The sequence below is a fragment of the Chiroxiphia lanceolata genome, chromosome 17, assembly GCF_009829145.1.
Source record: "Chiroxiphia lanceolata isolate bChiLan1 chromosome 17, bChiLan1.pri, whole genome shotgun sequence".
NCBI classification, from domain to species: domain Eukaryota; kingdom Metazoa; phylum Chordata; class Aves; order Passeriformes; family Pipridae; genus Chiroxiphia; species Chiroxiphia lanceolata.
In genome coordinates, this window is record NC_045653.1 from 10,159,518 (window position 1) to 10,173,148 (window position 13,631).

Below are 13,631 nucleotides of genomic sequence, written 5' to 3' on the forward strand. Positions count from 1 at the left end.
TGTTGTAGAACTGATCCCCTGATGTTGCTTTTTTCCAGTAGTGGCTGTTTCGAAAAAATACTCTGTGTACTTGCGTGAACAACATGTAGAAAAGAGTTAAAAGTGGCACATTATCTTTCCAACGACATATTTAGCCAGTTATTCAGCCTATAATGAAGCTGTGTAATGAAGTCAATGTCCTTGAAAGTTCTTCATCAATTTTTTTCTCATCTGTCAGCATATCCACTTGCCGACACAATATTAATTAAACACAACATTTCCTGGAGTGTTGAAGTGAAGTCCCATCACTGATAATGAACAGGTTTAGGAGAGTCACATCCCAACAAAATTACTTTTTAAACCAGCCTTATTAAGCAGAAAATTAGACCTAAATCACCCTACAACATCCTCATTAAAAGCCACTGATCCTTGGCTGCTTCTATGTTCTAACATCTTTAATTAGCAAACTGCTAGTCTATCTGCCATGATAAATGCTATTAATCTTACCTTTCATTTGCTTTCTCTTAACCTGTCGTTTGCCCACTTCAGGGAGACACACACTTCCACCAGGACTCATTTTACTGTGTCTAATGTCCTTGTAGGGATGAAAAATGTGGTAGTCACGGGTTAAACGTGATGACTCTCCCCACCCTTGCCCCATCATTGCATTTCAGAATTTGTGGATATCTTGGATGGCAGACTTGCTGCATCTGAGGGCAAATTAAGAGTGTTTTCCAGTAGATATGTATGGAATATTGTTGTCAAACTGTGATAGTAAATCATGGTGCAACTGTGGTTTGGTGCCCTCTCTGCTGCCCTACTTTAACCATGGAAGAGTTATGGACATCAATTAAAAAACCTTCTGGGTGTCTATGAAGGCTCCACCCAGGGAAAAGAAAAGCTTTAAAAACACTATTGCATTTTAGAGTTATAGCTACTAAATCTACAGCCTTTGAGCAGCCTTTACAAAGTGACAGCTTCACAGTCTCCTTAATATTTGTCCACAGAAGCTCCAGAATACATCAGGACAAATAACACACTGCATCAGGCCACTCTCACATGGCATTAATTGGATGGAAGTGTACAATGCAGTGCCATACTATGCATTTCAGAAATGCATTGCTATTTACCGTGTTCCCAGGTGCAAAATGCCACCTGTGCTTTTTTCCAGTTTATAACTGTGGAATTGGGACTTTTCAATAGGTTCATCCTGGCTGATTTTTGCAGTGTATTTGAGCATCATCTTCTTACAGCAAATAACATCACCATGTTCAGCTCACAGCTCCTGGGCAACAGAGAAATACAAATTTGACCTCACTCAAAGATCTTATAAATTCAGTTTACCCGGAGGTCAGCTCTTCTCCCAAGTAGCAAGTGAAGAAGAAGAGGAAACAGCCTCAGTTGTGCCAGGGGAGGTTTAAACTGGATATTGAAAAAAATTTCCTCACTGAAAGGGTTGTCCAGCATTGGAACAAGCTGCTCAGGGCAGTGGTGGAGTTCCTGTCCTTGGAGGGATTTAAAAGACACGTGGAGGTGGCACTTGGGGACACGGTTTAGTGGTGGGTTTGGCAGTGCTGGGTTAATGGCTGGACTCGATGATCTTGGAGGGCTTTTCCAACCTAAACTATTCTAGGATTCCATGACTCAATAGGTCTTTCCAATGGGCCTCAGAGAGAGGCTCTGACCTGGATTAACATCACATGTTCTGAAAGCAGACACTGTCCACAACCTTCAGCTTTCAGACCCTCACTCTGAGATTTGTCAGCATAATTTACTCCATGTGTCCCTTTTCATTTATCTCTTTCATTGTTATCATCCCATATTATTTAGTGACCAGACATGCTTCCCACAGATATAAACACTTTCCCTTGGCAGCTTTAATGAAAGCTGCTTTTAATTTCACATTGCCTTGGGTTATTCTGGCTGCTGATGGGCTGCTTCTTATTTGGGCCAGGTTATTCTATCAGCTAGGAAACAGCAACCTTTTAAGCTCTCATTTTCAGTCCTAATTCTAGCACTGGACTGTAAGGCAGGGGTTTCTCTCTCTGTGTGCCTGTGTCTGAAAACCAGGCATGTATTCTAAGCTCTCTGTGTAGCTTCTGCAGTCAATGTCAAGAGATAAGCATCCCCAGAAGGCGACTTGTCCACCTATTCTACAGTGACATGAATTACCCTTGGGAAGCTGTTATCTATTATTCCTCAGGATGGAGACAGCCCAGGCTTAATTAGTTGTCTGACTTTTAGATGTTGAGTTAGGTACAATAATCTGACTCCCAGTGATTCTTTTTTTTTCACTCTGGAGCAGATGAGTCATGATTCATATGCAAGGATCGTAGTCGTGAAGCTGTGCTTTTCTAATGAAACCCTTCTCTCACCCCCAATATGTTTCCATTATCTTGCCATCAGGAAATAATTTTTTCTCCTGCACACGAAGACACATGACATGCTCATTTACCCACACACGTGCGAGACCAGATTAACTACTCCATAAATTAGTTAAAAGATTTTCACAGAGAAAATGAAGAGGAAAGACATGTAATTTCCACTTCTCAACTGCTGAATGAATTAAGACACTCTGTCTGCTCTGTCCACAGCTATTTAGACAGATACTAGAAATCAAAATTACTGAATTGTGAAGACCAAGTTTATGTGAACTGAGCTTCTCCAGTCCACTCCAAATTATTAATGTTTTTATCTCAAAATTAATGGCCACACTGGGGTTTTGTCTTTCATATTTTTGTTAAACTCCATCATCCCACGTCTGCAAATTTGGGGTATCCTGAATTTTAACAGTTGGACCAAGTGAAATCCCGAACTCTGTGTAAAGCCACATCTGAATGGAAATCGAGATCAGAAGTAACTAACTCAAAGTGAGTGTTTCAGGCCAGCAGTTGGAATAATGTGGTGAATGAATCATACATCAGTGTAGCAAACTGATTGAAAGTCATTAGAGAGTCATCAGAAGATTTGTGATGAAAAAATATCAGCCTTGGCCATGATGGGAGTGGTTCTGGGGCATTCCTGTCTGAGCAGATACCCCTCACATCACTACCAGGATGAGCCACTTTGTGCTGGCCAAGTCCCAACAAAACCTGCAGATCCTTGGAGGAGCTTTAGAGGGGTTTAGATTATATTAAAGTGAAAAGACAAGTGTTACTTCTATTGCAGGAACTGGTGGGAATTGCACTGCTGTGCAAATGAGCAGAGACACACCTTTTCATCTGGGTTGAATAAGATATCTTTTTAATACCTTAACCTGGTCACTTGTGTTGTCTCCTTTTAACCAGAGCACTCCTCATGCCAGTTCCACTAATGCTATTGGGTAGGTGAAAATAGTTTTTTCATTCCAGACAACTAAACCCAGCCATTAAGAGTGTTTCAGCCAGCAGAAACGTGTGTGTGTGTTGGGTGTTACACAGGAAACCATGGGAAGGGACAGGGAATAGAAATGAAGTACTAGAATTCAACTGCTGATCACAAAAAGTGAATTTCATGAGGCTGGCATTTGTTTCATTTGAAAATGAGAATACTCTCTGAAGTTAGGAAAGTGATACTGGTGTGAAATCAGCGTCAGAAATGGATTAACTCTATGGCATGAAAACCAAAAGCTGAGTGTCAGACCGGGGGGGGAATTACAGGTGTGCAAGTATAACCACCTCAGGCTGAGCGAGAGCACACTGAGGCTGGTTCAAAACCAGAGGCCAAGCAGGGATGTGACTATACAGATAAAAAAAATCCCCGTTAGAAGTGCCTGTTTTCCTTACAGAAAGAAGAACAGGAGTTGTTCAGCCAGTGATAGCACCTCCTCCTCCCACTGTATATCAGTCCTACTTCCTTCCTGGGGTTATGAGCTTTGTGCAGGACTCTGAGGCAGGAGCCTGTGGCTCAAACAGTGACAGGGATGCAGAGAAAGCAGCAAAGGACAGCCCTGCGATGACACTTCATGTTACAGAATGGTGCTTTCACAGAGAAACGATCCTGGCTGGAGCCTCTGCCGCCTCCCCCATTGCAGGGCAGAAGCGAAGGGCAGGAGACAGGAGCTCAGAGAACCAGAAAGCTGCGTTTGGCAGCGAGGGCATGCTGCTGTAGCAAAGCATTTCATAAACTCTGGCCCAGATTCTCCCCTGTGACTTGACCGTGCTCAGCACAAGACGAGGATTGGAGAACAAAGATGGCTTGAAGCCACCTTTATGCTCCTCCACTCCGGAGCAGCTGGGGACTGGCTGGTCCCCAGGGTAGGTTCAAGTAGCCTCGGGCTATTGTAGCAGCAGGAGACTTAGAAAACAGCCAAGATGTAGCTACACCTCCTTTTCCATTGGCTGTCACTGCTCCAGAAAGAACCAGGAGGTGACTTGGGTGACACCACTGCCACAATAGAGGCTCGATCTTTCCAGGGACCCCAAGCATGAGGAGAGAGAGAAAATGTCAGTGCAGATGCTGCTGGGGAGGCAGAGTAATGTGCATCTTATTTAAGCAAGCAGGAAACTAAGATCATCTGAATTCAAATCCAATGAGCCACTCCAGTCAGTGTGTGTCCATGGGCAAGTGCCTTGATCTTTTCTGTGCCTCAGGGCAAGGCAACTGGAGAAGGAAGTCAAAAGCAACAGAATTTCACTGAAACGATCAGATGCCACTTCCAAATTTGATTTAACTCCAAAACTACAACAAAGTAAATATCTTCAGACATGCACACTCAACAAGGTCAAGAATTAATTTCTTATATATTGATATAGGGACTAGCCTGTTTGCAGGCTGGATCAGGGTCCGACCGAGGGCAAAAGCATTCAGAGGGGAGAGAATTTGCAAGGATAAGAACTTCGACAAGCAGTTGAAAGCAAAAAGAAAAGGAAAAGCTCTTGCCTGACAAGGGATTTTGGTTTTGCTTTTGATGAAATCAAATGCAAGATGGTTCCCAAAGAGAGAGAAACATTTGAGAAAAGGTGCTCTTTGCACACTGCTTACCCCCCCCAAAAAGGGTATTTGTGAACTGCTACAAGCAAACACTGGAGAGTCAAGTCAGAGAAGAATAAGCTCATCTATGTTGTGCAATCTCCCAGTACCAAGATTATTCTGTACAGTGCCACATCCAATTGCAAGAAGGACCGTTAGCAGTAACAGAGCTCCTGTAACTAAAGTGTTTTCTGTCCTCAAATCTTCCAGGAAGCTGACTGAGGCACAAGAGGGAAAAAGCCAAGGGGAGAAAACTTGTTAGAAATAAAATTGTATTTTCTTGGACATTGGAAAGAATGTAAAACTGAGCCAGAGGCCTCCAAGTCAGCAGCCATTTTAACATTTTGCAAGAGATTTTCATCTTTTTCCCCTACAGCCTCAGTTCTGCTGTAAACACTGAGTGCACCCACTATGGCTGTCAGCTGCAGAGTTTGCTTTACACTGAAGCTGCCAGGAGATAAAAAATACTTAATGTAATTCTCAAATGGAAGGCATAAGGATTTCTTTGTGACATCTGTGTGAAGAGCACAAGACATGAGATTTACTTTTAGCAAATCAATAAAAATTGGATGGATGCATTTGGAAACCTGGAAAAGCAAAGATATGCAGGTTCTCTGTCGTCCCTACTGCAAAGCTGCCGACGGCAGAATGGGAAACCAACACCATGTCCTGTCCCAAGACATCACTTCTTTTTATTAAGGGTAAAATAAAATGATGAAAAATATTATTCTTGGGTTTGTTGGCTTGAACAGGTCAAAGCAATTTTTCAGGAGGCCGGTGGTTCTCATGCGATGACACTTTCTGTGCTACAGTCAAACGATGTCGCACAAAGTTTCATGAAAACATGACAAAACCAGTAAAGCCACCAAAAAAAGATGGAAAAAAGACACATAAGGTAAATAAATTATAGAATCACCCATTCATGCATACACACAGGCACAGGTGCAATATATGTGAAGACACTATACATATGAATCAACATATGCAAGTGGATGTGCATTTTACACCCATAAACATGCCCACACACAGAACCACGTTCACCAGCACAACCCAATTTTGAAAGCTTTTTTTCTTCAGCAATCAACCGGGTGCCCTTTGCTTGAAGGCAAATACAAGCACAATAAATTCCTTACTGGTAGCACGGAAGAGGAAACTCCAGACCATGGAAAAGTTCAGCACTAGTAAATTCTGCTGAACACCATTACTGTGATTACTGTTTGGGCACAGATTTGCCCGCCTCATTGTCATTTCTTATACTGCATCAAGCAAAGGCTGGTGGGTACCTAGTGCTGCTGTCGCCCAACTGAATGTGACCTTTTTTGGGTGACCGCGCTGCAGTGGGGGTTTTCCTCCTCCTCTGGGAAAGCGTGAATAAAAAAAAAAAAACAAACAACAAAGTGCAGGCCAGAGGATGCAACGTAAGGTTTTAATAAGCGCAGAAATTAAACAGATGAGCTCTTCGCTTTTAAATGTCAGCATTGTGGCCCCCCTGTCATTTGCAGCGGGAGAGGGAAGGGGCTAAATATCGTGGGATGTGGCGAGTTTTAAAGCGCATAATGATGGCGATAAAAATCTATAATGTCAGTTGCCTTGTGGCAATCAACAACCATTTCACATTATGCTTGCATCTTAAGGTTTGCGGCCAAAAAACCAGATTTGCCTCTGTCTCATTAAAATAACGAATGCAGTCCGAATGGATCTGCAATGATTCACTGTACGTCACACTAAATCACGACGCTCTTCGGAGCCAACTGACTATGGCCTCATTACTTTAGACAAAAGTGGGCTTGGAGGAAAAACTGGGGTGATGTTTTTCTGCTCAGCCATGTTTTTCCCTTTGAAATACTTAAGGCAAAAGAGCAGATAGGGTTGTTTTTTTTGTCCCCCCCCACTGGTAGCTGAGGAAGGTTGGGTTGTATTCATAGTAAAATTCTGTATTGATACACAGAAACAGAAACAACATTAGGGTTAGCATGGGGAAAGATAAACAAATAGAAATGGCATTAACAAAGCAGATTTTAATGAACATGAATCACTGATGACATGAAAGACTTAAAAATTAAAATAAGCTGTTAAATAATTAAATGTATATATATATTTTAACTGTTTCACCAGGGCAAGGAGTTTGAAAAACAACCTACTCTCCTTCTCCCTCATGTAAGACCTTAAGTACTTGTGGTCTGTCTTCTGCAAGTCTTTGTTCTACAAATTTCACTGCCTTAAATATAGTAAGAAAAGAACCCCTTTATTCTCCACCTGAAACAGCTTGGCTAAATATGTCTATAAATTAGCTTATTTTAATGTTAATACTTAAGATTAATCTATTTGGCCTTAAAGAATTATGAAGGTTACGTTCAAAACTGTTTAGGATTTCAGGAATAAACATTAACTCAAATTTTACTATTGTTAAGTGAAGGTAAGGCTATTTAAAAAAATTAACTGGATCATTTTAAATCTGTCTATATTTATAAAGACAAATAGAAATAAAAATTTAAGGCAATGGTTAAAAGTTTTAATGTGAATTTTGACTATAGAAAGATTATATAAAGTCCATGGTGAAAATCATACTTCAGAACACATGAATGAATGGCAAAGACTTCAAATATATTATTTGTTTTGATAATTGGTTCCATTTTCTCTTAAGCACATACACCTTATTGTAAAGAGAAAATGATTGATATTAAGCTATTTTTCCACCAAAAAAAAAATAGTTTTCTGAAAAACCCCATGCAAATATATTTTGAATTTGATCACAAAATATGTGACATACCCATTAGGTGTTTTTTATTTCGGGTAGAATAAAAACCATCTGAGAAACATTCATGGAATGACTGATTTAAATGTTACAAATCCCTGAATTTTTCATCTCCTTTTGAATGGAATGCCAAAGGGGATTAAAGACTAAAGACATATCACAAACAAATTTACATTATTAAAATTACTGTAATCAAGAGTCTTTTCTAGCCTTAATCAGGATTAGTGAAAACAGAAAAAAAAACCCCAACTTTTCCACTGTGCAATACTAATCAAAATTCTATCAACTGACAGATAACAAAATAAAAGCAGTTTCGAAAATTGAAAATATTGGATGGCGTGTTCTAATATTCTTTAGAAGCATTTTCACCTGTTCAGGTCAGAGCAACAATTTCTCTGCTGATAATTCACATGGCAGCAACGAGCGCAGGTAAAATAAATCTCAGCAACGCTCCAGAGTCCGACCTCTTATTTTCAAGCATCCATCCAAATAACTCTCTGGAACACACATTATAGAAGGCAAGGTGGAATGCTTGGTTTTGCTCACCTAAACTGTAAGCTAAATAATTCCAGCTGTTGCAAACTGGGCTGGAAACCTGCCGTATGCAAGGACTCAACCTTGCGCAGCGGCTCCCGCTGCTGAGCTGGCAACGAGTAGGTTTGGGCTGAAGAACCATGAAAGCTTTCAAGTGAGGTCTTTATCCACGGTGCCCTGTGCTTTACACGTGCTACAGGGCTAATATAGTAAAGGGATAAAGCTTGTACACGTTTTTTTTTCTGGGCCTCGGGAACATCTTCAAGGCAGCATTGTGTTGGGTTTAAAAACCGCCACTGTGCTCGGCAGCACCAGGAACGCTGCCAATTAGTAAAACAGCATCAGGGTTGGACCCTACCTTCAATTCACTCTCCTAAAGTGTCAACTGCTCTTTTGAAATGGAAATTACAGAAATGGGTATGTGAAGAACAATACCAAAAAGTGATCTGAGAACAATGAGCAATCACTTCCTAAAGTCTGGGAAACAAGCTCAGCACGCAGCAATATTCAGATATTGTGACAGCATGTCAGAAAATCAGCAAAACGGATCAAAGGACGAGGAAAGCTGCGTGATTCTCACGGTTTCCTTCCAGGAACTCCAACTGATTTAGCTTTTTGCTGGTATCTGAAGTAGACAGCTGCCTTCTAGGCCCTCCATCTTCAGACCTGTTGCTCCCCTGTATTTGGTTAAACAACATTTTACCTTGCAGGCTCAAGACTGCTAATGTTAAATCTTGACTGATGCAGTGCAAGCTGACAGCACTTTCCAATTCCCTGTTAATAAGGTTATACATATTGGTAAAGAAAACCTTTGCTTTGGTTAGTGACCAGAATTCCACAACTTAAAAAACTAACAGACAGAAGGGCAGCATTTCCTCTTTGTGACACCTCATGAAGTTCAAAGAAAAACTAAGTGAGGTTAGAAAACAATATATTACATTTAATTAAAAGTTGGCATTATGTTTTCTTCAAATTATGAACATATCAGGATAATAAGCACATTAGAACACATGAACTGTATTTCAGTTCCATCTGAGCATACAAAACAAATCCTTCTGGGGAAAAAAGAAGCAGGCATCACACAAGAACATCTGAGCAGGAAAAAAAAGAAAGATCTTCAGCTTTTTTGAAGTCCTCCCTTTATCTTCTCTGAAACACCAAATGGAAGCAGACACTTAAAACCTTACATGGTACACAAAATAAGTTGATTTGTTTCTCGTATGCCGGAGAAGGGGAAAAACAAATGACAAGTTACAGGACGTCATCCTCAGGATAACCACACACATCTGCAAGGTTAGCACTGATGCTTCACACACAAATGCAATAGCTCGTTTATCCCCTCCCAACAAAATCATCTTTTCAGTGGTATTAGGCATTCACTTGGAAGCAGTTTTAGCAACAGCTCAGTGTAAATCACCTCGGAGTAGATGCCCTTCCTGCCGCAGGAAATGCGAAGGGCTCGGTCTGGGCTTCACCTCTGTGTGAGTTCAAATCCTGCAAGTCCATGGTGGAGAGAAGTAACTCACAGGACTGAACTTTCAGATTAACTGAGAAGTTAGACAACTTCATTTTAACTTAATATTGCTTGTTGCAGGAAAAGTTATGATTGATCTTCTTTTTCCTTTTGAATTAAAACCGCTGTACTTTAAGGTCAATTTTAATAATGATTTACAAGTTCCTCTAGCATTGCTTTGACAAATTCTACACTTGTTTTTAATACCTGGCCTTTTAACAGCACCTAGATACTCAAGCTTGCTATTTTTCCTATGAAAAAAATTTTTTAATACAGGTTTTATCTTCTGTATTTGAAATTCCATATTTAGTCTCCTGAGATTGATTGATTCCAAGTGGGTTCTTGAAGAACCTTCTGAATACTTCAAGGACTCTCAGAAGGTGGATTTTTTAGTATTCTGGGTAGATATGGTAGGATGAGCAAGTTTTTACTGATGTAAATTAAAGGAAGAGATTTAAAACAATCACTGTACTAAACTCCATCATTCCAAAAACAGCTTGTCTCTAAGACTATAAAGACATTTTTAGGCTCTGAAATTAGTGAGCTGCTTTTTTTGGTGACAATTATTGGAGAAAGAAGCAATTACAAATTCCATTATTATTAGTGTTAAATCTTTAACCAAACCAAACTCAGATTAAATATTAAGCTGTTAAATACTTTATTCTCCAACTATTTTAGTTTTGGTGAAAAATGAACACTTAAATTAATCTCCATTTAAATATTCTCAACTGCTAAATCTTCTCTAATTTTAACCAGAAGCAACATACATCTACTTAAAAATCATGATTCTCTGTTTAGATGACAGGTTTGTTTGGTTTTGTTTTTGTTTTTGTTTTTTTCCAAAATGTTATCTAGCAACAACTCAGTCTGCAAAATTTTAAATGACCTTTGCTGATCTGCAGTTTCCAGTCATTTTTGCTTCAGTAGTGGTTTTGGTCGGCTTTCACTTCATCAGATGCCTTTTAAGAGTACATTCAAAATTTTGTTTTATGGAAAAAGGTACAAGAGACAAACTGTTCTGTAAAAGTATTCTGTAATTAAAAAAAAAAAAAGAAAAAAAGAGGAAGAAGTGAAGATATAAAAATGGAAAAGAGCAGGAACCAGTTTTAAACATATGTCTTTATGAATGAGGCTTAATCACACAGTTCGTTCTCCAAACACAAAAAGTCTTTTGGAAATGTATTAATTAAAATTAAGTGCCATGGACAAGCGGCTTTAGAGGGATGGTAGTCCTTTTCAAATTAGCATAACACTAGCGACAGGCATGGAAATTGGTTTAATAACCCTAAATAGTTACACCCCACTCCTAACACAAATGGCCACGGACAGCTCGAGCCCCTGAGGCTGCGACTGTACCAGTTTACGTGGTTGCTCTGACATTGGGTGGGTATTCCCACCCAAACAGAAAGCACTGAATGCACCTCAATTATTATTATTATTATAATATAATGACTAGTGAAGCATACAAGGCACCAAAGTGTCAAACACCATAAACCAGAAAACCAAAGTAAAACCAACACAAGCAACACCAAAACCTCATCCAGCAAGGGACTCACTTTGTAACTTGTACAAACACAGTCAATATTGACAAGGGATTATTAGTTTTGTTATGATATCAAGTGGTCCAAACCCCACAAGTAGGTTTAGGGTCAAGCTGTAGATTTAAGAGCAAACCAAGCCAAAGGGATAAGCAGAGCCTTTAAGCGATTTCCTTCCCTGCCATGTTTTCCATGGGTGCCCTCAGAGCCAAGCTCGCTGCTATGATAACCCTGGTTAAACAGCACTTTCAGCATCCCCCAGCAAGTGTCAAAATGCACAAGCAAAATCTCTACCTGCTTAACTCTAAATGTCAGACATAAGCAACATTTTTTTGTGCACTCACAATTCATGAGAAACTGGAGAAAAACTGCTGATAAAGAGCTGAATATCCACAAGCTTTTTCCACGTATTCCAATCATTCCCCTAACTTCACATAGCTGCTCCTGCTGCATCCATCTCTGCTTTACCTGACTTCAGTAGGAGTTTTGCTTTGACTACCAGCTCGTTTTAGAGATATGTAGGACAGAGAAAGTGGTTATTCATGTCTTTTATTTATTATAAATACATATTTATATGTTAAGTGAGCTTTTGCTTTGTTTATCATGATGAGCAACGACTTTGGAAAATCATCTGGAAAACTTAACCAAGCTGAGAAACAGGCAAACAGCAAGCATTAGCATACAATCACAGGTTCCTCCCAGTCCAAGAACGGGTTAATTTTTTAAGTGCAAAAAAAAAAAAAAAAAAAAAAAAAAGCATCTTTCTTTGAAGCATCAGTAGTTTTATCAAAAGCACTGAACTTCCCCCCTCCCATGTGCTGACCAAATGATTTTCAGTTGAATTTGCAGGTGCAGTCCAACCCAGCCGGCTACATAGGACCCCCACCCGCTCAGGAATCTGAAACACTGCATAGTTTGCACCTGGATTTTGCTTTCCCGCCCTCTTTTTGATGTATTTTTAACACAGGTCGATCATGCCCAAACAGACTCACTGATGTTTCCATTTCCAGATCTCTCTCCCTCTCTGTTTTTCTATAGTTTTGTTTCAAAACTGCTCAGAAACTTTGTAGCTCAGAGCAAGTGGAAAAGCAACATTTACGCTCACAGTCCACTGACAGGCTGGGAAGGAAATAACTCTACAGATGAAGTTGCATGTGGGGGGGAACTAAACAAAGTAGAAAGTGGGTGTTTTGGGAGTCCACGTGAACTGCGGAATATTTCCAAATGGGGAGAGGGGTATTTAAGAGATGCAAACAAAAAGAAAACCCAGACTTAACTGATGGAAGGAAGCCAAGGATGATGGCAGTGGAAAGAAAAGTGCACAGAACTGAAAAAAGAAAAAAAAAAAAAAAAGAACAAAATAAAGGAAAAGCCCGAAGAAGGCAGAAGTCAAGGCTTGTCGTTACAGTGTTTGCAGAGGGCGGAGGCGGCTCCTGTGAAGGCAGTGCATTTCTCGGGGCAGCCGGGCACGGCCGCGCCGCCGAAGGGGTAGACGGGCGACTGTCCGAAGGGGTTGAGGGTGGCGGGCAGCGGGGCGCTCAGCGCCTGGCCCTGGTTCAGGTAGGCCACCAGCCGCCGCATCTCCTCCAGGGCCTGCGCCTGCATGAGGATGTAGTTCTTGGCCAGGAGCAGCGTGGCGATTTTGGAGAGTTTCCGCACCGAGGGGCTGTGCGCGTAGGGGATGACGGAGCGCAGCCCGTCCAGGGCGTCGTTCAGGTCGTGCATCCGCCGCCGCTCCCGCGCGTTGATGCTGAGCCGCAGCGAGCGCTGCTCCTTGGGCTTCTTACCCAGGGCTCCCCCCTTCAGCTTCCCCTCTCGCTCGAAGCCCGCGCCGCCCTTCACCCCCGGCTCGAAGCCGTCCTCCTCGTCGCCGCTCTGCTCGCCGCTGCTCTCCGCCGACTTGCCCAGCGCCCCGGGATGGAAGTCCGTCCCGCCGCCCCCCGGGTACGCGCCCCGCGGGCCCTCGGCGCCCCCGCGCACCGCCCCGTAGGCGAAAGCCGAGGGGCCGTAGCCGGGGGCCAGCGCCAGGTACGCCTCGCTGCCCAGCGACTTGAGCTCGGCCATCGCCGGGGAAACGCGCTCCGCTGCCTGGGCGCTGAGCAGGAGGAGGAGGAGGAGGAGGAGGAGGCGGCCCCGCCGCTCCGCTCGGCGCTGCGCCCGGGCTGGGGGCGGGCAGTGAGCGCGGAACGGCCCCGCTGCACTTATATCGCCGAGAGGGGCCGTGGGGACACCCCGCCGCCAATCGGAGGGCAGAGCGCCCTTCCCTTCCCTTCCCTTCCCTTCCCTTCCCTTCCCTTCCCTTCCCTTCCCTTCCCTTCCCTTCCCTTCCCTTCCCTTCCCTTCCCTTCCCTTCCCTTCCCTT

The 13,631-nt window shown here is 42.2% G+C and overlaps 1 protein-coding gene across 1 annotated transcript; it reads right to left on the minus strand.

Moving 5' to 3' along the window:
- Nucleotides 1-11,802: 11,802 nt before the first annotated feature.
- BHLHE23 (basic helix-loop-helix family member e23) lies at nucleotides 11,803-13,424 on the minus strand. Its single transcript, XM_032705326.1, has one exon. The coding sequence runs from the start codon at nucleotides 13,331-13,333 to the stop codon at nucleotides 12,659-12,661; it is 675 nt and encodes a 224-aa protein (XP_032561217.1). The 5' UTR covers nucleotides 13,334-13,424; the 3' UTR covers nucleotides 11,803-12,658.
- Between the last annotated feature and the right edge of the window lie 207 nt (nucleotides 13,425-13,631).